Here is a 26,515-nt window from a genome sequence, read left to right on the forward strand (position 1 = left end):
AGAATTACAGGTTTATTGATTTGTGACTGTTCTTTTATTTCCTAGGTACTGACATACCAGGCAGAAAATCTCCAGTTCCTTGCATCTCTAAAGAACATAAAAATGATCAGCTTTATGGACAGGGTCTATCTCAGGTCACAGCAAGCAGAAGTCCAATATCTGCACTTGATATTGCCACACTAGGCTACTTGGTATAGACTGGTTTTAAAGATTTACCATTTAACTATAAGAACAAAGTCACTGTGTAATCATTTTTTTAATAAAGTGTTTCCTGAGGTACTTACACTGAGCCTCGTGGTCCTTCAGTCTGTTAGAGTTCCGGCTTGATGAATAATGGCGTATGGACAAGTTGCTCCATGCCTTATCTTTTGGCCCAAATTTCGGTTCACCACAACAAGTAAGATTTATTAATACAGTAATCCATGCTAGTTACATAAGCCTGCATTTTGACTAAATATCAGCTAATTTTTTGTAAAGCCTCTTCATACAAAATTTTACTTTGTGGTGTCTTAAGAGCTCTCATGTAGGCTCCAATTTCATACCAAATTGCTTTAGGATGAGGACAGTATGGCAGGGTGAAGAAACACTGTGGGAATTGTTAATTAGTTTATTATCAGATAGGCATGAACTGTTGTTATGCTACAATATCTTTCTCTGAATCTGCGTATTTCAAAAATGAGTCACCACTGATGCAATAACTTCTGAATTAAAAATTTGCTTCACACTGGTACGATGATCGTATATTACCTGAAAGGGTTCCCAATCTGCAGTTGTTCTGCTACTTACTAGTCAGTATTTGTGGAAATGTTTTAATCTCAACGCCGTGAAGAGGCCGGAGAAAGAGGTATCATGGCATTCAAAGCTCTCTGTTTGGGGCTGCTTTGTCCTCTCTTTGCTTTTTGTATATATACCCCCATACCCAGCAACATTGAAGAATACTGGAAAGTAACAGCCATAGATATATTTGCTAAAACTGGCACATTTATGGTAAGATTCACATTTTTTTCTTCTGGAAATTGGAATGCCTTGTTGACTAAAAATCAGTGCTTATGAACTTTTTAGTAGTTACTGCTTTTGAAATAACCATTGCTTCTTTGTTAGAATAGATCAATTACATAAAAGTAAGTAAATAAAACTTGCTGCAGCTTCATCTGTGCAAAGAGAGTGGGGTAGAATTCTTGCTTCCCAGGAGTTTATATCTAAATGTAAAGATTGTATCTACTGTGATATGCATTAAGTGGTATTGCTGAAGGGAAAAGCTTTGTTTACTTGGTAGCTTAACCTTTGAGTTCTATTTCACATGTTTGAGTTTTCAATTAGATTTTACTTATATATATTATACAGATAAACATTATTGGTGTTTGTACCCACTTGATGTTAATTTAGGGCTACCATTATCTCAGTGGTTTCCATTGCTTATTTTTAATTCTAAATTGCTAGGTTTCAGATTGTCTGACTTGAAATATGTAGGGTTGATTATGAATTCGAGCAAAAATAGCTCCTTGGTAAAGGGCAGATATGGTTAGACACTAGCATTTTTTAGCTTTTAGAATACATAGGCTTTCTATAATATATACCTCCATGCATCCCCAATTTCTTTTGATTATTTGTATCACTTTATAGAGGTCGATAAAAAAGTTTAGAGGAGCTCATGCAGCAAGAAAGAGACAACTTCAGAATTTGAGCCCACAAATACCTCATTTCAAAGCTCATATTCTTTCTGCCAAACCAAGAGGCTCCCAGAGATGTTCTTTGATAACAGAAGCAATAAGAAGGTGAAGGAGACAATGGCAGCAATGAATGATTAGAGAAGAGAGAGTGATGTGTGGTATCAGAGGGAGAGGCTGTCCCCTGGTACTTTGTCCAGTGGACAGTAGCTCTGTGAAAACACGCCCAACTCCTACCTGTGTCTGCTAAGTCCTGATATTTATCTCTCTGTTTACTTCTAGAGCCACAGCTTCACTATAACTATCTCTTCTGCAATGCTCTTACCCCTTGAGTTAAATAACATGAACATAGGTGTGGATAAGCGAGTACCAGTTCCATAACGGCTATTCTTTTTCAGCTACAAATTATTTTTGCCATTGCCCATCTATAATAAAATTTGCTGCCTTTATAGATTTGATGTTGTATTAGGATTGTTCTTTATTTTCAAAAGATAATAAGAAAAGCATCCATGTATTTACCTTAAAGATTAATGCTGGTAAAATTAACAGTCATTGGATGTTCTAAAGAAACAGTTTAATTCTTCCCAGTGCTGAATTTTGTAAATCAAAGTTGAGATACCAGGAAGAAAAATTAATGCTTTAACATATGAAAGGGAAGTAAAAATTAAAGTTCTTGAGGAAGAAAACTTGATAAATAAAATGCATTTTTATGTCTATCACGTGTTAAATTGGAAAGTTTGGTAGAGTTTGGTAGAAGAGCATGTCCCACCTTGGAAAATTCCCTTAACCCTTCATTGTACCTTCTTTTATACTTAGAAAATGGGGATACTAATTATAAACACTTTCCAGGATTGCTCTGTGGATTATAGATCACATATGGTAGAAGAGCACAAAATAATGTCTAAAGCGGCACTTTTGTTATTGTTCAAAATATACTTAAGAATTTGCTCAGAAACAGAAAATATCTGAGAAATGAGAAACAAGGCAATCTGCCAAAAATCTTTTCAAATTCAATTCAGTAAGTGAAAAATTAGTGTAATTTACCTATTTACCAAAAACTTGCTTTAAGGGATACCTTACCTGATTATATTCAATTAGCATGAAATTACTTAAGAATTTTTATTAGTGAAGAATATTTAAATAAGACAAGCTTTATGGAATACATACATGCCTTAGACACTCTTCTATGTACATTAAAAGTCCTAACTCACTTAAATTCTACAACAACCCGCCAAGGGATTTTATTATTATTATTATTATTATTATTAAGATTTAAAAAATTGAAGTAGAGAGTAATTTGCTTCCAGTCATATAGTCAGTAAGTGATAGTCTAAGAGGCTGGTCTAGAAAAATGGGTGCAGATTTGACTTTGACATTTCCTGGTTGCAGTTTAAGAGCTTCTGCATGCTTCCTCATTGTTAAAGTATAGGCATTAGATGCTCTTTAAGACCCTGTAGTACCTCAATCTCTTGGAAATAATTGTAGGAATAAAAGCTGTTTAATGTATTATTCATTGACCATGTAATTTTTAAGGTTCTTCTTTTGAGTAAACTGTCCTTTGTAATGTCACAAAGATCCTAGAAAAGTTGTCAGAAATACCAGAGAATTTTCTACAGTGATATCAAACATGGAATTTGGGGCATGGGGATGGTGGGGGGCGGTGAAGGACTTAAATCTATTTGGAGTTGAAAACCAGGGCAATTAAATAATTAATGGTGGGTCACAAGACAACATTTAAAAATTTGGATTAAATAAAGTGAACCATAAAAAAGAAAAATACGATAGCATGTCTACAAAACAAAAAGAAAATGTGGTATAAGACATGGACATTTTTCAGATAAGAATTTATAATTAAGAAAAAATTATGACAGACATAAAAAAATCTGCTGGTAAACTGACAGCTATTGAATGACACAGTTACTAATCTGAAATACAGAATACTTGAGATTTTCAACAAGGTTACAAACTAAGATCTATGCAATATTATGTGGAAATAATTGTTACAAAACATTGTTTATTTTGCTTATGTTTTAAAAATTTTCTCTTTCTATGCATTTGATGATGAAAATGTTCAATTTTGTTTTGTTTTTACAGGCTATATGTCTTGAGAGTATAGGTATCATAAAATATGAAAAGTTTATTTCCATGATACTGAGGATGGACCACACCCAACCAGTTTCTGATGAGTATGTCACAGTGATGGATACAGAATTTGTTAACATTCCAGTACGTTTGTACTTGCCAAAGAGAAAGTCAGAAACCCCAAGACGAGCTGTAATCTATATTCATGGTAGTGGTTTTTGTCTTGGAAGTTTCAGTAAGTTCCTCATATAGAGAAAACTATAACTGGCTATATATTTTTGATATAAGAACTATTTAGTATAAATATGCATACTTATATGTGCAATAGGTATAAGTGTAGCTATAAATATTAGATATCTAGTAGAGAGATAACCACAGACATGTGTTTGGCAAAAAATATCATGATCATTATTTTTGTTTTTGTTTGGTTTGGTTTTGCTAAACATTTTCTTTTCAGCTTTTATAGTAAATGAATTCATATCAAATGAAAGTAGGATATGAATGAATCAATTAGTATAACTTGTTTTCTTTGGGATCAAAATATACTCAGGAACAGAAGTATTGAGGTGATGCAGATGTTTTAAATGGTAAATCAGAGTCATATGTTGTTGGTGGCTACAAGGTCAAGTTTGTAGTCACTATAACAATAACACTAACAGTGATAAAGCTTAGAATGGTACCTAGTCGTAATTCGTAAAAGAAAACACAAAATAGACCTATGTTATAATAAAGTGTTTGTTTTGGGGGCACCTGGGTGGCTCAGTTGGTTAAGCATCTGCTTTCAACTCAGGTCATGATCCAAGGGTCTTGGGATGGAGCCCTTTGTCAGGCTGCCTGCTCAGTGGGGAGCCTGCTTCTCCCTCTCCCTCTGCCTACTTCTAGCTCCCCCTATTTGTGCTCATTCTCTCACTCTCTTTGTCCAACAAGTAAATCTTCAAACAAACAAACAGCTCTTCCTATGATGTCTAGTTTCCCTATCTATCTCTGGCAATGATTCTAAGAGGCATATATAGCAGATTCAAAACAAAAACATGAATACATTTCTCTATATGAGAACTTTGGAAAACTTGATGATACAGTAGTACTAGTATAAAAGAAGGAGGCACTGTTCTATTTAGTTAAACAAATGAATATAATCGAGGAAAGATAAACAGGTAATAAATAATTTTTTTATACATTTTGTCTTTCTCTAAGCCTCATTTGGTTCTAAATAGTTTGAGAACCTTAAAAAGATATGTGCAATATAGCAAGCTATACTTAACCAAAAATAAGTTATGAGGACTAGTCATAGAGAAAATTAGCATGGAAAATTAATGAGGCATAAAAACTCAGATTAATATACAAAATGCTAAAATGGTTAGACTACAATTTTGCCTTTCTAGTTACCTCCTCCCTAGTTTTCTGACATCCAGGAATACCATGGTTATTCTCATCTTTAAAAAATTGTTTTCTGCTTGACCATGAATTCCTCTGTGTAATCAGTTCCTTCCATTTTCCCTTCCTTCTCAGACCCATTTCTTTGCCCTTACAGGCTCTAGTCCTTCCCTACTCCTTTCTTTTTCCACCTTTAATTATCTCTTTGATCTCTACAATCTACTACATTTGATGAAGGCTAGTCTTTTCTCTTCTGACATGTACTGCTCCTCCCTGATTCCATGACAAAGTATCTCCTAGATTTCCTGTCATTCCTTGTTTTCTCATCTCTCTCTTTCATCTCTCATTTAAAAATAAAATAGGCCCACCTGCATAGCTCAGTTAGTTATGCTTCTTACTCTTGATTTTGTCTCTGGTCCTGATCTTAGGGTCATGAGATCAAGCCCTGGATTGGGCTCTGTGCTCATCTTGGAGTCTGCTTATTCCTCTCCCTCCCCTCTCTCATGCTCTTTTTTCCATAAATTAGTTAATTAACTAATTAATTAATTAATTAAATCTTTAAAAACAAACCAAAGAAAATAAGAAAATAACAGATTTTCCACATTTATTCTTCATAAATATTCTTGCCCTCTACCCCCACCCCAATTTTCTCCCTACCTTTGGGTTTTGACTTCACACACTCTGTTTTCCAGTCTCTTCTCTTTTCCAAATATCTACATGTTGCTCACATCCAGTCCTGACTCTGCTTCTCTGACACTATTCCTGAGTCCTGGATCCATTTGTACAATGATCATTTAGACATTTACAACTGGACAAACCACACACATCTCGAGCTCAATAGGATCAAATACAACTTTTTGTCTTGTGTCCAAATGGCCTTAGAAAACAAGCAAAAAACCCACCATCCGTCTAAACCAACATCTGAAAGTCTTCAGTAAATAGCAATTATGGCCAATTATTTATGGTTCTTTAGTGCTCACGTCAAATTACTATACCCCATTCATTATTCTGGAAGTTTTGACTTCATTAATACAACTTACTACTTCATGATCTTTTAAAGATATTCCTTTCTGATGTCTCTGCTTGTGTCCTGTTCAACTTGATTTCATCTTCTACTCTTAGTGTACTGTATCTTTCTAACATGCAAATCTGGTTATATGATTTCTTTGTTTAAACTCTTCAGTGACTTTCATCACATAATAAAGTAAATCTAAATCAATTAGCAAAGTGTTCAGATTTACAGATTCTTACATTTTTAATTTTTCTTGCCAGTGCTTCCCTTCATAATTTTGTTTCAACCATACAGAGCTGTATTTAGTTTCCAAGCCCTCGATGAATTCTTATTTCTGTCTCTGGCTATGCCTCTGTAGAATGTCCTTCCCACCTTACTTCAAGAAAACTCCTGCTAACCCTTTTATGTTCAGGAAAAGCATCATTTCATGGGTGAGGGTGTGGGTTGGTGTGTGTGTGTGTGTGTGTGTGTGTGTGTGTGTGTGGTCTTCTCTGGCTTTAAAAAACTTTAGTAATGTTGCTATATGGTCCATTGCAGCTTATAGTTACCTGATAGCAACAATCCTTGTTTTGTTTTGTAATTGTGTAACATGTTTGGTTCAGCATCTCTTCAGGAAGTAAAATCACCTCTTAGCCTCTACCAAAGTATTTTCCATTCAAGGAATGTTCAGCAAATAAATGTCTTCCGAGGGAAAAAAAAAGTGAATGACTGAAAAGAAATTCTGTGGTGTTCTCTAGAGTGATTATTAGTTAAAATGTTTTCCCAGTATTTTTATGTCTTTTAACTTCCTTAGTCTTTTTTAATAAATTAGATTTCATCTATAATTTAATTTATATCAGGCATTAGGGTGTTTGGAATACTTTTTTTCCTTTATAAAATACATGATAAAATATCATAATATATATAAGATAAATTAAATAGCAGTTTGGCCTCATTTGTCTCTAAAGAGATTTATTAATGCCATTAAGGTTTTTATAAGGTCTATGAAATACCCAAGTATCCATATACATATCACCTGGGACTTCAGTGAGCCCAAGAGAAATGCTCACTGATGAGAAAATATCACTTTGAAAAATACTTAGAAGTGGTCTTGATTATCAGATTGATTTCCCCTTCATTGGTAAGTACAATGATTACAATCAGTAATCCCTAAAAATGTGCAAATTATTATTCAGGACACACATTCCAATTTCTTGCTCAGCTAAATTTCACTTGTGTCTTCTTCTTGTGTCTTGGCTTTATATTCTCACATTATTTGTTCATAGATCTGTCAGGACTTATGTAAATAAACAAACTATAAAAGACTTAGATACTTTTTTTTTTTTTTTACAAATCAGGACATAGACACTAGCTATTCTTTGGTATTTACTAATTTCAATTTCCTTGCTTTGTTTCCTAGGCTTCCTATTTTTTTTTTTCTCCTTCAAACTTGTTGAAGTTGGTTTGAGAACTAAGAAATATAAGAAGAAAATATTTCTCTGGTAGACTTTTTTACACAGAACTGTAGTTGTTGTTTTCTGACATCTAACCTAATGTCTTCTTGTTTCTATCTGGGTTCTGTAAGTGATGTAAACTCAATAATTGGACGTAGAGAAAAACACGAGTCAACAGATTATATCAGCAAAGATTGTGAGTTAGGACAGCTGGAGATAAAGAATGGAAAACAAGAAATTTAAACTGACTTTTGTTGTAAGAAAAGTGAAAAGTATTGGGAAATAAAAATGAAGACAGGTTTGAAACATGTCATTGAGGAGCATTTAGCGTGGGGGTCACAGGGTTCTTATGTCTTGCACATTTTGGTGTTCATCCACCCCCTTACATTGCATTGAGAATTATCAACTCAATCTTTAATGAAAATACTATTTTTCTACATAAAAGGCTACCTGACTTACTTTTCTGTTTTCATGGTAGTCACACACACAGTATTTCATTAGTTATTAATTTGAAGTTTTATTAACGTGCAAGAGACATCTTGGAAAAGTTTGGAATTTGATCATGGCTCTAGAATTCTCTGAATTTCTAGGATCCTGTGGTAAATAAAGTAATAGCAGATGTCACAGTGTTGCCAAAGTTTTGGGGCCAGGGCACTGGTAAATTGGATTTGGAGGTATCTGGGATGAGATATGTATGTATACTGGGGAGAGGGGCAATGGCTTGTGTGCCATGTGTACCAAAATGGATATGTACATCTAAGTCCACATACTTTCTAGAGGCTCTCTCAAAATTTAGTTGCTTTTCCTTAGACTCTGTCTTAAATACCAAGGTTATTGCATCATTTTATAATGTGGCATATTCAAAGAATTTGGAAGTTCAAAGAACCATATTATTGAGAACTGTGGTTTTAGAGTCAGTACATCTATTATTGACTTTCTCTCCTGGACCCACTGAAGATTATACACAAAATTAAAGTAAATGACGGTCAAAGCATAACTATTATTTCTAAAGAAGGCTTAGAGAATGAGTATGTAGGTATTGTTATGACACTCTTGAGTTAGATCAACTCATCTGTAGTGGCTGGCCCTGCTGACCAATCACACACTTCCTCCCTATAAAACTTGCTGCCTGAAGGAACAAGCAGAGCAAAATGCAACAAGTCACAGAAGGTTCTTGGGAGTGAGGATCCTTGTGAACAGGCAGCAGATGAAAAGATAAAAATAAGAATAGTCTGAGCCTCCTTTCTCTTCCTCCAAACCACCAATTTGCGAAGCCATCTTTTCATCCCTGAAGACAGCGAGTGACTGAGGAGGCACCCCTGCAGAGTGTGTCGTGCTGACTCTGGTCCCTCCTCACAGAAATAGAACAGGAAATATAGATTCCTTTATAACACTCACAAGTCACATTTTTCTCATTACAGGGAGGACATTGACATTTATTTCTTCATTTCAGAGAATACAGCTTTTGATGCCCTGAATAGATGGACTGCAAAGAAACTCGATGCTGTCGTTGTCGGAGTGGAGTAAGAAATGATTTTCTTTGGTTACTATGATTTTGCCTTCACCAAGTAGAGGTTTAGTTTCCAAATCGAGTCATCTATTTCTCAGATATAATTTCTTAAAAATCATTCTGTCACCATTGCATCAAAAACCATTCCTCAAAAGAGTCCACTATCTCATATTCTTCTGTGATTCTGTGAGTCTCTGAGTGACATCTTTGAGTGAGCATTTTTGGGAACACTTGCTGTAGACACATAAAACTCAGTTCTCAACTTGCGTCCTGGATAACACAACTAGGTAGGAAGAAATAAATTATTATGCATTTGGGGATACTAGGTTGTGTTTGGGTAGGGGGTAAAATGTTTCATTTTATGATAATTCTTGTTTAGAGTAATGTAGGTGATAAAGGTTGGATCAGCTAAGAATTTTAAGCTAATCTCAGGTAAAGTGATCTTACATTGTGGATTTTGCTCAAAAATATCAGAATGTCCCAGGACAGTTCAATATTTTCTTAGATTGGTACAATCTATATTTCTGGAGCTGACATCCCTAAGAGGAATTTTTTTTTTAACCCCTCTTCCCTAGTCCATAGTAGTAACAAAAACATACTTAGAGAGTTCTAATCCAATAGTTTCTTAGAGGACATAGTAACATACATTTTTGTTTGTTTGATTGTTTAGCTAGGAAGGTATGAAAGCTTAGACAACTAAAGTGACAATTTGATCATCTAAAGAGTGATTGCCAATGTTGTCATTATGGTTATTTACAGTACCTAGAACTTTCTATTTTCTTTTTTTTTTTCCCTAATATTTTATTTATTTATTTGACAGACAGAGATCACAAGTAGGCAGAGAGGCAGGCAGAGAGAGGAGGAAGTAGGCTCCCTGTGGAGCATAGAGTCCGAGCGGGGCTCGATCCCAGGACCCTGAGATCATGACCTGAGCCGAAGGCAGAGGCTTTAACCCACTGAGCCACCCAGGCGCCCCTAGAACTTGCTATTTTCAAGGATGCTTCTAATATATATAATATGAGGACATTATTTTTTTTTAATTCCATAGTTTTGTTTGTTTGTTTGTTTGTTTTAAGATTTCATTTATTTATTTGAGAGAGAAAGAAAGAAACTGAGAGAGCATGAGCAGGAGAAGGACAGAGGCAAACTCTGCCCTAGGCCAGGAGCCCAAAACTGAGCTCAATCCCAGGACCCTGAGATCATGACCCAGGCTGAAGTCAGACACTTAACTAAATGAGCCACCCAGACACTCTTTACCTTCATAGCTTTTGAAGTAATCTAAACCTTCTCATTTTAAATCTGTTTTAATATAGTGATATGTTTGTGTCCGGCTTATATATCCTATCAAATCCTTATGATTTGTGTTATTCCTTCCTCTAGAAAGTCTAAATCTAATGGATTTAAAGTAATAGACACCAATATCTTTGCAGTGAGTTTAACCTATACTTTGTTTAGGACTTTCTAAACATAATTTATGGCAAAATTTTAAGTAATTACATCACTAACATTTAATGTTAAGTACAGATATTTACAAATTTTATTATTCTGAAGAACGAAAAGAGCCCTGATAGATAACAGGCTAATAGCATTATTCTATTCCCCCACATATACAAGGGAAAAATCCATTTATATCCATTAAGAATAGGGTGTAATAGTTTGCCTTACAAATGAATTTATCAAAAACAAGCAACCTCCCTAGCATATTTTTTTTTAAGATTTTATTTATTTATTTGACAGAGAGAGAGATCACAAGTAGGCAGAGAGGCAGGCAGAGAGAGAGGGGGAAGCAGGCTTCCCGCTGAGCAGAGAGCCCGATGTGGGGCTCGATCCCAGGACCCTGATCATGACCTGAGCCGAAGGCAGAGGCTTAACCCACTGAGCCATCCAGGTGCCCCACCTCCCTAGCATATTTAAAGTTATTTATACTTTAAAATTTTCCATCTAAAATCAGCTGCTGGGGGGATGCCTGGCTCCCCCTGCTTGTGCGTGCTCTCTCTGTCTCTGATAATAAATAAGTAATCTTTTTTTTTTTTAATTTATTTATTCGACAGAGATCACAAGTAGGCAGAGAGGCAGGCAGAGAGGCGGGGCGGTGGGGAAGCAGGCTCCCCACTGAGCAGAGAGCCCAATGTGGGGCTTGATCCCAGGACCCTGGGATCATGACCTGAGCTGAAGGCAGGGGCTTTAACCCACTGAGCCACCCAGGTGCCCCAATAAATAAATAATCTTTAAAAAATAAAACATTAAACTTATATGGACTTATTTAAAAAAAATAAAAATAAAATCAACTGCTGGGAATTATCCATGGTGAAATATGTACATCGCAAACATGTAGATATTTTTTCTAAATGACCTTGAAAAAATATAACACTTCACCTAGAATAGTCTCTTAGATCTGTTGCCTTCAAAAATCCATGGTGTTTTTCATATATATATATATATATATATATATATAGTTATTTAATGTTTGGATCATTGGTTACATTGAGATGATATGAGCTGTGGAGTATATTCAGTTCAAGATGTACTTGGGCTAAAACTTATGCTTATAATCTTAGGGAGTTCATGATATCTCCTACTCGTCACACATAACGCTACCCATGGACTTTAGATACAAAGTTGAAAACTTTCATACCAATTTTCATTTTTTTCAAATAATGAGTTAGTGGAAAGAATCAGGTTTGAGTTTTGGAAGATTAAACAATAGAGAGTGGTGTTAAATTGCATCTATTTGGCATTTAAAAGCTGCATAGAAAGATACAACCATAAATCGTACTTTAAAAAATTGTTTAAATGAATTGTTCTTTTCTAAAGCCATAGATTAGCTCCTCAACACAAATTTCCGGTTCCATATGAAGATTGCTTCACTGCAGTCAAGTTTTTTCTTCAAGATGAAATTCTTACAAAATATGGAGTAGATCCTACCCGAATCTGTATTGCAGGAGACAGTTCTGGGGGCAATTTGGCAGCAGGAGTCATTCAACAGGTATGTTTTGTCTTTATTTTGAGAGGTTAAGGTCAAAACTCATTTTTTTTTTTCTGTACAGATAATCAGTTCTTCTGGCATCATTTGTTGAAAAGACCATACTTTCTCACTGGATTATAGTAATGCTTGAGTCTAAGATCAGTTGACCATAATATGACTACTTCTGAATCCTCTCTTCAGTTCCATTGCTAGTACATTGACTTCAGCTTTGTTTTTTCTTCAAAGCTGTTCCTACTACTCTAGTCTGTTCCATCAAAATGTTGGGATATCGTGTCAATTTCTAAATTCGAAAGTGGTGTTTTACTTTTTCAATGTATATATCTGACAAATCTTTCTTCAATTTTTTTCCCAAGTTATTTTGGAAAATTTTCATGTAAAATAATATTTTTCAAATATTTCCTTGACACTATATAGAAATACATTTAATTTTTACATTGGCTTTTTATAATCATACCCTTTTTTTTTAAACAAACATATCCTTAAAAGTTTCACTTACAGATTCTAGTATTTTTTAACATTTTCTAGAATTTTCTATACAATCATATCTTCCACGACTAGAAACAGTTTTAATTTTTTTCTTTCCAAATCTTTCTACTTTTCTTAATTAGTGCACTGGCTAGGTCTTTCAAGATAGTACTGAATACAATTATCTTTCTCTGAGTCTCAGGAGGAAATTGCTCAACATTTCACTAATAAATATGATGTTAACTGAAGGCTTTTCATAGTTGGCTTTTGTTGGTTGAGGAAGTCCTTTCTATCCCTAATTTGCAGATAGTGTTTCCATAAATAGGTATGAAATTAGATAAAATTTTTGTTAGATTTTATTTATTTATTTATTTGCTATTTTAGATTGAGAGACCTCTAGCAAGTGAGCAGGTCGGGGAGGAGTTGGGAGGGACAGATCATATGGGAGAGGGACAAGCAGACTCTGTGCTAAGGGTAAGTCATCCTGAGATCAGGACCTGAGCTCAAACCAAGAGTTGGATGCTTAACTAACTGAACCACGCAGGCACCCCAAATTTGCTAAACATTTTTAGTGCATCTATTGTGATGACCATGTGGTTTTTCTCCCTTATTCTTTTAATGTGGTAAGTTATGTGATTTTACTTTCAGATGTAAAATTATGCTTGCAAAATTATGCTTCCATTCCAGACATGAGCCTCACTTGATCATGATGACTTAAATTTTTATATATTACTGGTTTCCATCTGTTAAAATTAAAGATTTGAGCAATTGATTTCTCTTTTTTTAAAGCTCTTTGTCAGGTTTTGATATAACAGTTATATTGGCCTCATTCAATCATTTGGGAAGCATTCCAACTTCTTAATTTTTTTTTCAGAATACCTAGTCATAAATTAATTTATCTGTTCTTGAAAGGAGAAGAATGGTGAAGAAAATAGAAAGCTCATAGCTGAAATAAGAAATCATAACATGAATTCTTTATTTGTTCCAATGACACTTGGTTTCTAAAAGTCAAACCTTTAGAGGGCTGTTGAGGAGAGAGTAAGTCAGGTTTTTTCGAATATGTGATTGTGGGGAAATCAGATATAGGCTAGTCACAAGTCAATTAGTCATCTGTGTTTCCTGAGCCCAAGTATTCATGGCAGCTTTTTCATTCATGCACCAAAGCTTGATGTTAGGTATGCAAAGAGAAACTCATAAGAATTGTGGGTTTGGGGGCATCTGGGTGGCTCAGTGGGTTAAAGCCTCTTCCTTTGGCTTAGGTCATGAACCCAGGACTCTGGGATCAAGCCCCACATTGGGCTCTCTGCTCAGCGGGGAGCCTGCTTCTCCCTCTCTTTCTCTGTTTGCTTCTCTGCCTATTTGTGATCTCTGTCTGTCAAATAAATAAATAAAATCTTTAAAAAAAAAAAAGTAAAAAAAAAAAAAGAATTGTGGATTTGCCCTCACTCAGAATTCAGGGTACTGATACAGGACATTGGAAGGAGCCCTTGTGGGCTGAGAGGGAACTTGTAGAGGTGCTCCAATGAGTTGCTGCTGTTGGGAAAAAGGAGAAAGGGGCCAGCTGGAAGGGAACAGGGGGAGCTCCCACGTAGTGCCGGCATCTAGGGGAGAACTTTGGCTGGATGTGGGCCATGTGGGTCATGTGAGAGGAACACTCAGTGTCTGCCTCCTTTGGGCTGTGAGGTGTGGAGTGGGTGAACTGAAGGACTGCTGTTTCCAAGAGTCATCCACAGCAAGTGGAGCTAGGGTAAAGGTAGTGCCAGTGATGATGTCACCAACCCTCACAAAGGCTTCTTTAAGAGTTTGGTACGTTTGAAACATCTCATCTCAGTGATGAGCTTGCTCAGCAGATTCCTCCATCTGACTCTTTTGGTCTTTTAAAGAATATCACTGTTCTGGGCGCCTGGGTGGCTCAGTGGGTTAAGCCTCTGCCTTCGGCTCAGGTCCTGATCTCAGGGTCCTGGGATCGAGTCCCGCATCGGGCTCTCTGCTCGGCAGGGAGCCTGCTTCCCTCTCTCTCTCTGCCTGCCTCTCTGCCTACTTGTGATCTTTCTCTGTCAAATAAATAAATAAAATCTTTAAAAAAAAAAAAGAATATCACTGTTCTAAGAACTCTGAAGTCACAAAATCTTTAACATTATTGATTATAAAGTGCATTATTGTTTTTGGAATTTGATGTCAACACATATATGGAAGGTACACATGTAAGAATCTACTAGGTTATGAATGGTCTCACTTGACTCTCCACTTCTGGGTCTATGGAAAACTTTTTTGCTTGACTATTCTCATTATTTGCAGTTAAATATTCATCAGGAGAAACCTCAGTTCTTAGTAGAGAGGACTTCCATCTGCCTACATCCTCCTGTGAATCACATGCTACCTCAAGAAAGCAACAATGTTTGTATACCTTCTTTTGTTTTTTCTTAAAGAATGCAAAGATGCATTTGCTAGACATTAAGCTCCTGTCCATGTCCCAAATTTCCAGGTTGTCCAATACTTCTTTTCTTTCTTCCTTGTCATCTTTGTATGAGAACAAACTTTCAGTGGCAAGGACAAACCAGTACCCTTTAGAGCTTCCTTGATGATGATGCCAGTAGTGCTAATGGCTAGCTACTCCTTGCAAGTCACCTAATTTCCGGTTGTGTCTTTCTCGTGAACTTGACTGCTCCTCTGCTAAGCATTTGCATAGTTAATGAAATCTTCCTCCTTGGTGTTAATGTGGGAGACTCAAATGTCAATCAATAGCAGTACCTGGAGCATTGTCTTGCCTTTTTGCTGTCAAACACGGTTAGCAACAATCCTTTCCATTTCTTTGCAGGGTCTGGGCAAGTTTGCCATTTTGGGGTGTATACTTCTTGATAGTGTTGATTAATTTTTATGTTACCAATCTACACTCTTCAAGGAAGGCCTTATCAGTTTCGCAATTCATTTTTTGACTATTGCTTGGATTGCCATGTCTGGAATAAACAACCCTGTCCTCATACAGGGCATGTTTTTGATTGCGTAGGTTATTTCTCCTCATAGTTCTTTCTCACTGAACTCCATCTTTACTATCTCAGAAGGAAAGCCTTCATAGGAAATGCAATTGATTTTAGCACCCCTTGAGAGTTCCAGGATATCTACTTGATCCCCTGACCCTTTGATTCTCTTCTCAAAGTCCACAGCAACTTGTTGACCTACCTGTAGCAATGCTTTGGTCTTCCTGGTAGGGTCTTCTGGCTTAATGATTTTTGTAGGCTTCTACTTCATTTTCTTTGGAGAGCAACTGTCCTTATAGCTTGTTCCTGAAGTTTGGCAGAGTATCTCAAATGTGACTGGTAAGTTGCTGACTAAGCGATTTCTTCAGGAATGGGGTCCCCAGCCAATCAGCAAGATGTTTGCAAGCTGGATTTGAGAGAAGCAATTTCTTTTCTGTCAGTGTGGCAGCCTTAATGTCCTTCTTCCTATCTGTGTTCTTCTAGCTTCTGTTTACCACTGTCACATAACCCCTGCAAAGAGGCAGAATCTTGTTCTCTAGGACATCCCTGGCATCTGTTTCTTTATCTGTAAGGTCTGGTTTGGTGAGGAATCCTGTGGTTCTCAGACCTTGAGGATCAACATCTTTAGCTAGATTCCGGGATTTGAGTTTGTAAGATTGGTTTTGGCTAGGGCAATAGCCCAAAATCCATTCTTCTGCATGATGAACTGCACGATCATTTCTCTGATTTGTTACTCACTATCTGGTGGCTGATCTCCTGTGAGAACTTTTGTAACTCTAGGTAGGTTGGTAAGAGTTAGATTTAACAAATGTGGGGAATAGATTCATAAATTAATGGGTATGAAGGAAATACCTTTATTCATTCTGATCATCTGATCTGTTTCTGCTTCAATTTCATGATACATGTCATCAAAATCTGGGCCTTTTTTCCTTCATAGTGTAGAAATCCAGCATATTCTGCTTTGGAATAACAAATTGCAGCACAAGAGGCCATCTCATTACAATGAGGAGAAAGTCCTAGATTATCATGTTATTATAAAATGACATAACTTAGATGCAGCCAGATGGGAGACATGCATGGGGCAAGTTAATGCCCTCTCCACGTGTGCCATTCTTCCCAAAAATCCATGTATACACAAACCCAGAATCTCCCTCATTTAAAGAAAGTTACTTCCTTTTAAGTATGAGAATAAAATACTCAAGTTAGATCATTACCAAAAAGAAAATTTGCAAACCATTAGACTTGTTGATTCCTGAGGCCTCTTATGACCTGAAGTAATTTGCTATGTATTTGAAATAATATATCAACTTATTTGAAAGATCTTGCTGGGATGGGGTGGGAGGTATGGTGGGGAATGAATATTGGAGACTATCCCCTCTTTTACATTATTATGCCAAGTCATATAGCAATCTAATCTTGAATTTTATCTAAAACTCACTTTGTGGATACAGAAATTCTGAAAACTGTCCAGTAATTATCCAGTAATGATCAAGAAGCACCTTGATAAACTTGTAATTTCTGTTTGGATATTGTAGTATTTCTCAGGCTTTGTAAATGAGAAAAGCTTTTGAAGTGACAACAGATATAGTCATAGACATTCATCAAGATACGAAGACCTATCTTATTGCTTTCCAACAGGGCAATCCTAAATACTAACATAGTCACCAAAAACAGACGTAATTCTTAGTAAAATTTATGGGGCAGTGTAATTGTTGTCTTGAAGTTAATTAAAATTTGACATTATCCTTTTCCTTGAATTAGTTAATTATACAGGAACATTAAGTATCTATTTAACTTTCTGATATATCTGAACAAAGAGATTGTTACAATTGAAAATACTATGTCAGAATTCAATATGCTTAAATAACATGAAAAAGGTGATTTCCTTTACCCTTTCTTGTTTATTTTTATGACTGTACTTTAATTACTTACTCATAGTCTGCTAAACTTTCTACATAAATTACATTTTAATCAAAAAGTTTTATTCCCCATACTAGGTTTATTTTTTTTTAATCTGGGTCATCAAAATCATCTTTTACTTTGTAAATATTATAAACCTATTTTTTCACCCAAAGTCTCATGACCCTGTGTTTAATAATATGTTATAGATTTATGGCCTGAAAAACTTAGATTCAAAAGAATAGATCACTGAGAGATCAATATTGTTCTGTTCTCTGATAAGACTTCAAGAGGCTATATTAGATGTGTTTTTCCTGTGTGGATACAAAAAAAAAAATCATATAGAATTCACAATATAAAAAGATGTTCTCATGAATGAGAAGTCAAATACATTCTTCTGTAATTTTCTTTTTTTTTTTCAAAGATTTTATTTATTTGCCAAGAGAGAGCACAAGCAGGGGGAGCAGCAGGCAGAAGAATAAGCAGGCTTCCTGCTGATCAAGGAACCTGATGTGGGACTTGATCTCAGAACCCTGAGATCATGACCTGAGCTAAAGGCAGCAGCTTAACCGACTGAGCCACCCAGGCATCCCCATAATTTTCTTTTGTGGACTTTGTTTATTTTTCAATTATATTCTAATTATTGAAAAGGAAATGAATATATTTCCCCTACAATTCTGAGACTTTCCGGCAACTTCATATAATGTTTCCTAAAATCACTAATGTTGCTAGCCCATCACAGTGATCTGAATAATCACTATATCCAAGGAAACTTTTCCGGGCATAGCCCCTTAATTTTTAATTTAAAGGAACAAATATTGTTAAAATTTAAATGCAGCATCTCAATGCAATTTCATGGCCAGCTCATCCAATTTTATTTTAAAGTAATTTATGCATTATTTTTGTTTATTTAGCTCGTGTCTTCTTAATTTTAGAAAATAATATGGATTGATTTGATACTTCGAAGTAATTACTAAATTCCATTCTCAGTTGGTTAAGTGCCTGACTCTTGGTTTCAGGTCAGGTCATGATCTCAGAGTCCTGAGATTGAGCCCTGTGTCCAGCTCCACACTCAATGTGAAGTCTGCTTGTGAGGTCCTCTCTCCCTCGCAATTCTCTCTCCCTTGCCCTCTGCTCTTCCTGCTCATGCTCTCTCTCTTTCTCTTAAGTAAGTAAATCTTTAAAAAAAAGGAATATGTAGTATATCTACATTTCATAAAGTTTATAGTTTTGGCCTTTCTAAATATACCATTCCTAATTTATGTCATTTGTCATAAGGTGTTATTTATGTGGACTTGTGATCCAATTTACAGCAATATTTCTGTGACATCCCTATATCATGTTTCTATGGCCACATATGGTCTTGTATGTTTGACCCCTCTTAAAAAACATTAAAAAATTTTTCGTTACAAAATAGCTTTAATAGTAATTTTTTTTATTTTTTAAAGATTTTATTTATTTATTTGACATACAGAGATCATAAGTAGGCAGAGAGAGGTGGGGGAAACAGGCTCCCCACTGAGCAGAGAGCCTGATGCGGGGCTGGATCCCAGAGTCCTGGGATCATGACCTGAGCAGAAGGTAGAGGCTTTAACCCACTGAGCCACCCAGGCGCCCCCTTAATAGTAAATATTAATCAGAGACTGTAATTAATGATGATGCTTTAAAGAAAACTTGACCATCAGCACCTCTGGACCTGGGATATTTTCAGTAGTGAAGTATACTTTTTTTCTGCCATGTTTATTTATCTCTATGTAATCACAACATCTCATTGTCACCCAGAGTACCTGAAATCAATTGAAAGCAGATATAACTTCCCTCTTTTAACTTGAATTTTGTATCACCATTGCTCTGAAATCCTCTATCCATCTATGCTAGCAGTATCAAGATAAATTGCAAAAGCCATTATGTAGTCTCAGGAGAGTCTTTGTCATCATTTAATAGATCTTGAACGGAGTATCCCTCACTTAAGACCTAGAGAAATTCCTCCATTCCTCTATTATGGGTTAATTAACAATAGCTCTTTCTCTACCTGTGTTGGTCAAGTGGAAGATGTGTCTAGGAAAAGGAGCTTGTCTTGAGATATAAATCTTCATCTTAGGGAAAGAAATGTCTCAGTAAGTTTGCCTAGATTAAATAAAAGATTGGCTAACTTCTTCAGGTCTGTAGAACTAAAAGGCCTTTATTAATAGCACAAGTTAAGTCTGAAATTCATCTGGCTTTGAAATTATTCCTTTCGATGTTTGAAAGCTGTTTGCCTAAGACAGTATAAGAACAAATTTGCTTCACTCTGGAGTTACAGATGGTGGTCCATTTGGTAGGTAAGAAAGTTGTTTTGCTTCAGCGTAACATCAGACATTCAACTATCATGATTTTGTTTTTTTCAGATTTGGGTTAATTGTTTTCCTCATCAGTGGGAAAAATAGTTTGAAATTATTTAATTAATTTGACAATGACTTGCATATTTATTTTTTGATGTGAACTCATAAAAGATCAAGGAACTGTATCTGTTTCAATGTTGTAGAATTTTAGATTCCAGTTGGTCCACGATTATATTGAAGATGCTTTTGGTGAGACATTAGTTTCCTTAAGTAGCCAGGCTTTTTATTTATTTTTATTTATTTTCTTATTATTATTTTAATAAGGAAGTATAAGGGGAAGAGATATTTATGTTAGCCAGATACTTATGTAATAAAAAGAATTTCTACTTATCCCTCTGTCTCTGTCTATCTTTCCCTGGTTTCCTTCTCTCCTCTAAGAGATATCCAGCTTGAAATCAGTTTTGATTCACAAGCTTATTTTTACGTCTATTGTCTGTGAATTGAAATACATTTTCTTAAGGATATAATCAGCAAATGGCCACCAGATATGTTCTTCTTTTAAATCCTGTATTGTCTCCAGAGCCAAATGACAAATTGACCAACCAAATATCAAAAAAAAAAAAAAAAATTCCTCAATATATGTTTACATGTCTTCTCCCCTATCTTTTTATGATTAAAAACAGCATTTTAATTTCCATTTTTTTTATTACTAGTGATGTTTATTTTTATGTTTTGATCATTTCTCTTCCTTTTTTTTTCTTTCTTCCAGTTTGGGTGGTCATCACTGAAACCTTTATTTAGTTGCCTCTATAATTATTTATTATTTTAAAACAAATTTGAGCATAGTTAATGCACAATGTTACATTAGCTCGAGGTGTGCAGTATAATAACTCAACTTCCCTATACATTGTGCTATGCTCATCACATGTGTAGCTGCCATCTGTCACCATAAAACACTACTGCAATATCATTGACTATATTCCCTGTGCTATGCCTTTTATTCCTGTGACTTAGTCATTCTATAACTAGAAGCCTGTATTTCCCACTCAGAATCATCCCACCACCTCTCCTGGATGACTTCCCTCCCACCTCCTGCCACCTCAGGAGTCTTTACCTAAAAGTTATTCCTTCCCAGTATTTTCAAAATCTCAAACCTTATTTGCTGTTTTACTTCAGCATATAACCATATCTGGGCCTTTTCATCGCCAAATCAAAACCAAAAGAAAGAGCTAATAAGCCTTTCTTAACCCTTTATCCAAACTTCTATTCTATCACTAGTCTTCCTTTTTGTACCCAGTTGAATTAAAAGCAAATTATGCTCCTTTTCTATATACTCATAATGTATACTTTTCTCAGTTCATCACCTTTATGTTCTCCCCTGGACGTTTCTTCAACTTCCTGTGGCTGAATTTGTCAAGGATCTCGTTATTTCTCCATTTAAGGGCATATTTGTTATTATTATTTTTTTTAATATAATGTCTTTTCATCGCTTAAAACTCTTTCCAGCTTTTGCCTTAGAATAGTCCCTTTTTCCCATGAGGTCTGTAATAGCACTCTCTCTGTTTTCATCTTACTTCTCTTCCCTCCAGTTTTATGTGAGGCAAACTGTTGGTCTATACACTCCTTTACATCTGGATTCCTTAAGACTCAACTTTTGGTCCTTCTGTCTTTTATGCTACTCTCTACTTGGCTTCCTGGCTTCAGCTCTGACTGATCTGGGGAAGGCTCTTAAAGTTATGTCTCCCACTAAGGCCACTGTCATGAGCTCAAAAACCATATATCCAGTTTTCCCCACCTGGATATTCCATAAGCTCTAGAAACTCCCACAGGCAAACCTCTTCTCTATTACCCGAAGCGGTTTTACACAGTCACAGTATAGTGATTATTCTATCATTTGTTGCATATGCGTATTCCCAACTAGACTCTAAGTGTTTTAGAATCTGGGAACAACAATTTTTAAAAAATCCTTATGGATCTAAACTGTGACATCATACCTGTCCTCTTCCTGCCTTCTTCCTCTACCATTCAGAATACTCCAGGATTTGACTTTTGCTTCTCTTCAGCCTGTTTTACCTGTTTAGAAGCTTTCTGTAACTTGTCCCATTGTGTAACAGAGCACAGTCTTACAGATTATCTTCAATAAATTTTTGTGGGAAAAATTTGAGATTAAATAAAGACACTGATTCTGCACACTGCTGAAATGAGCAGTAACTGATTATTTGTCTTTGGAATCAAGTCGATTTTGCTATTTGCCTGAGAAGAGCATAAGTAGATTCATTTTTGTCCCTTCCCTATTTATGCAGTCACTGTTTATTTCTCTCTTTGAATCTGACCCCCCCCCCCAAAAATTCATAGCTATTACATCAGAGGAAAGTATGGTGAACAATGATGTTAGAAAGGTTGGCAGGGACAAATCACACAAGGGCCTTGGAATTTTTTTTTAACTTGACTCCAGGGGCATTGTGAACTCATAGAAAAATTTTAATCACATTTATATTTTAAAAATTACTATTGTTTGGCTTATTTCACTTAGCATAATACCCTCTAGGTCCATCCACATCATTTTAAGTGACAAGATTTCATTCCTTTTTTATGGCTGAGTATTCCATTGTATGTATGATTTCACTCACAGGTGGAATTGAAGAAACAAACCATCATAAGGGAAAAAAAGAGAGAGACAAATCAAGAAACAGACTCTCTGCTATAAAGTGCAAACAGATGGTTACCAGAGCGGTAGGGGGGATGGGTTAAATAGCAGATGGGGGTTAAGGAGGGCACTTGTGATGAGCACTGGGTGTTGTATGGAAGTGCTGAATCACTGTATTGTACACCTGGAACATTATACTGTGTGTTAACTAACTGCAATTTAAGGAAAAACTAAAAAAAACAAAATACTGTTGCAAAATAGAGAGTAGTTAAGAAGGTGGGAAGGAGAACATGATAAAGAATTGCAGAACTTTGATGACTAAAGAGAATATTGTGGACTAGGATAGTGGCAATGGGAATGGAGAATAGTGGGTAGCTTGGTGAAATAAAAAGAGGTGAAATCAACAGGCCTGGGGAACTATTGGATTTTAGGGATAATTAATAAAAAAGAAGTCAAGTATGGTTGATGGGAAGTGAATATTAATGTTTTGTGATGTATACAAGAAGAAATTCAATGTAAAACACTAACCAGAATGTCTTGCTTGTTGCAAATGCTCAAGGACTATTAGCAATCATGACTTCTCAAAAAGCATACAGGTTCTGATATTTGGGAGCTATGCTTGTGTTTAAAAGTAGAGGTGGGGCTGGTCAAAAAATATCTACTCAAAAGAAATAAGAGAAATGAAAATAAAAGAGAATTATTTAACAGGCTAGATTAAGCAATTGACTGAAACGGTGAAAAGAAGCAGCTTATGGCAATGCTCCTCTATTGTATAGTAATGCTTAAGTAGGGCTGGGAAGAGGGTATGTTTTTTAGAAGACTTATGTGGTCTGAGCCATGGGTTTGCCCAAGAATTATTAAAGTGTTTGTCCAGTTAAGACACCACTGGTGCATCCTCAAACAAGACTGGAGCTGAGCCAGTATTTCCTACAGTTTATCCAGTGGAAGATCAACAAACATTTTCTTTTCTTTTTTCTTTGAAGATTTTATCTATTTATTTGAAAGAGAGCGAGCGAGTGAGCAAATAAGTAGGAGAAGGGCAGAGGGAGAGAAAGAAGCAGACTCCCTGCTTGGCAGAGAGTCCAATTTGGGGCTTAATCCCAGGACCCTGGGATCATGACCTGAGCTGAAGGCAGATGCTTAACCAACTGAGCCTCCCAGGTGCCCCAACAAAGATTTTCTGAAGCATCTCAAGGATAGGCTGTTGAATTTCTATTACATTTGTTTCCATGACAATAAGTATAGGTATCATTTACCGAGTGCTTACCGAACGTCCAGAAACATACTATCAATGCTTTATCTCACCCCCACAAAACTGGTACCTATTAATTTATACCAGTTTTAGAGATCAGGGAATGGAGCCTTACAAAGTTAAGTGTCTTGTCCAAGTTCATAGAGTTAATATAAATCCAGGATTCAAACTTGGGTATGAACAACTTAACCACTAAGCAATACTGATTTCAGGCCCTTCTTCCCCAGTTGATTGGATTTGTACCTGGACATGGTGTCACATGAATCCAGTACTGCTGAGTCATACACTCTGTTTCACTCCTACTTTTAAGACATAGAATGGGAGGTGCACTTTTCAAGGGGGGAATAAGGTGCAGGAAAGAACAAGGTAAATCCTTAAGGAGAGCAAGTTGATCATCTTGGGCTTTTTTGAAGGGCTCTGTCTTCATCTGTTTGGGCTGCTATAGTGTAATAGTAGGTACTGGGTGGCTTATAAACAGCAGAAATTTATTTCTCACCATTTTGGAGGTTGGAAATCTGACACCAGGGTGTCAGGATAGTCTGGTGAGGGCCTTCTTTCAGGTTACAAGCTTCTCATGATATCCTCAGGTGGTGGAAGGAGAAAGTTAGCTCTCTGGGCCATTTTTCACAAGGGCATTCATCCCTTTCAGGAAGGTTACACTCTGGTGACCTCCCAAACACCCCATTGACTGATACCATCATCTTGGTCATTAGATTTTCAACATATGGATTGGAGGAACATAAATGTTCAGGGTACAGCGAGCTCCATGTGGGAGTTCTCCAGCTTCCTGTGCAGCTAGAACATACACCCTAGGATGAGGCCAAAGGCCTCTCATACTGGAATTCCTTCATGACGGTTCATAGTTCACCCAAATATGCATTGGCTATCTATATATTGGTGAAATTGGGTGTGGTGTGGGTTGGGGTGGTGAGTGAAAAGGAAAATTAGTGGGAGGAACAATCCCAGTTGCTGTGGAGCTGGGATTGCTGGGTCAAACATAGTACATGTGCTAAATTTGGTGAACAAGTCTTAAGCACTAGTGATGTAGGAATTCTGCATATAAGTTAATATTTTGCATGCACCTATCCTTCTGTGGATGACAGTCAATGGACAAGTTGCTATGTATGTGCAGAACTTGGAGTAACACATATCCAAACCAGGGGGCTAGATGGTAGGGACCCTTGGGAACCAGTGACTGGTTTTAGAGGGGCAGTGGATAATGAGGGACTCAGTATGGGAACTGTAGTATAGGACCTTGACAGGAAGAACCTGCCTTTCTCTAGGAAGGCACCATGCCCTAATAGATGGTCTTGGGACATCTGGGGAATGGGAGAGGATTTGGTAATGCTTCAGACGGTCCGGAGCAAGCTTTATGTCATGCACAAGTATCTATGAGAGACAACTACTTTGACAACTACTTTAGACAACTACTGATGTAGGCCTCTCTGCACAGGGTATAAAGTCATGAAGTATATTTTCTCTAACTTTGCTATCAGCCACTCCTCAGCCACCATTCCCAACTCATGGGGGTTGGTTGTAAACAAAGAAATTGATGTAGGAGTGAAAATAGTTCTGACCCACATGTCACTCCAAGATTTTTAGCATGATGCAGAAGCCTTTTATGAACTGGTTCCAAATTCGATCCCACACATGTAGATTTAGAAGACCAATCTTTACCATGGTGTGAATAAACTACTCTTGTGATAACAATAATATCAGTGGTGTGACCTCAACTTGAAAAATCAGTTAGAGATTCACATTATGTGGTTTAATAAAAGAGAAGCAGAGGGGATAGTTTATATGGGAGAATTCTATTTTAGATTTCACGAATTTAGGATTAACGGTACTTAAGTATAAAAGGGAAGTTCAAATGTGTCATATCCACTGTGTTCTCATTGAAATAATGTTAATGATCGAAGCGGATTAAGAATAAGGACATGCTTTGTTGAACATATTCCATGGCCTTTTACTGGGTTACCCAAACGTCTTTATTATACTGAAGAATAAGAAAAATTTAAACAGACAATTCAAGAACAGTTACTTATGTTTCAGCCTCAAGGATAATATAACAATCAAGATAGATTCTCTCAACTTTATTTTTTTTTGATTTTGTATTTTCATTCTTGTTCTTTTCAGAGTAATAATGTCCTGAAATAAATGTTTTATACATTTTTTTTATGGTCAGGTACATATGAGATGCCCACAAAATGAGAATCATATATCCATTCATGTAATATTCACATTTATATTATAGGATGGTCCACCTAGGTCTTTCAGTAGTAATGTTTATGGGTCAATATTAATGCTTATTTGCACATTTGTACGTGTGGGTCTAGAAGGAAAAGACAAAGCTATAGATAATTCAATAATTCAGTGTTATTGCCGGGACCTATTTGTATATATTCTCTTACTGCTTCTTATATGATTTCTGGTTCTAGTGTCTTCTTTTTTTTTTAAGATTTTATTTATTTATTTGATAGACAGAGATTACAAATAGGCAGAGAGGCAGGCAGAGAGAGAGGAGGAAGCAGGTTCCCCGCTGAGCAGAGAGCCGGATGTGGGGCTTGATCTCAGGACTCTGAGACCATGACCTGAGCCGAAGGCAGAGGCTTTAACCCACTGAGCCACCCAGGTGCCTCTGATAGTCTCTTCTTAAGAGCATTATGAAGTGAACAGCAATATTGATTTATTCATTTCTTTGCTTTCTTAATACTAGACTGAGCATTTCATTATCTTAGACTCAGTAAGAGATGCAATAATAGCTTAGATATTATCAGCATTTTTGGAATTCAAAATCCAGTAGAAAGATCCATTATGTACATTTTTATAATATAAGGGGAAAATGATCATGGACCTGAAAGAGGTAGAGAGCTTAGGAAGTTTAGAGGA

The 26,515-nt window shown here is 36.2% G+C and overlaps 1 protein-coding gene and 1 pseudogene across 1 annotated transcript in view; one reads left to right on the forward strand and one right to left on the reverse strand.

The window, feature by feature from the left end:
• Positions 1-769: 769 nt before the first annotated feature.
• The window catches only part of AADACL2 (arylacetamide deacetylase like 2), a 28,937-nt gene continuing 3,191 nt past the window's right edge, over positions 770-26,515 (forward strand). Inside the window, exons 1-4 of the mRNA XM_032852664.1 lie at positions 770-987; positions 3,762-3,984; positions 9,022-9,091; positions 11,893-12,064. Of these exons, the coding sequence (XP_032708555.1) occupies positions 850-987; positions 3,762-3,984; positions 9,022-9,091; positions 11,893-12,064 (603 nt within the window). The 5' untranslated portion in view covers positions 770-849. The remainder of the gene's footprint in view (positions 988-3,761; positions 3,985-9,021; positions 9,092-11,892; positions 12,065-26,515) is intronic.
• On the reverse strand, positions 14,168-21,214 carry LOC116864740 (annotated as a pseudogene).

The sequence above is a fragment of the Lontra canadensis genome, unplaced genomic scaffold, assembly GCF_010015895.1.
Source record: "Lontra canadensis isolate GAN:19392208 unplaced genomic scaffold, GSC_riverotter_1.0 scaffold6, whole genome shotgun sequence".
NCBI classification, from domain to species: domain Eukaryota; kingdom Metazoa; phylum Chordata; class Mammalia; order Carnivora; family Mustelidae; genus Lontra; species Lontra canadensis.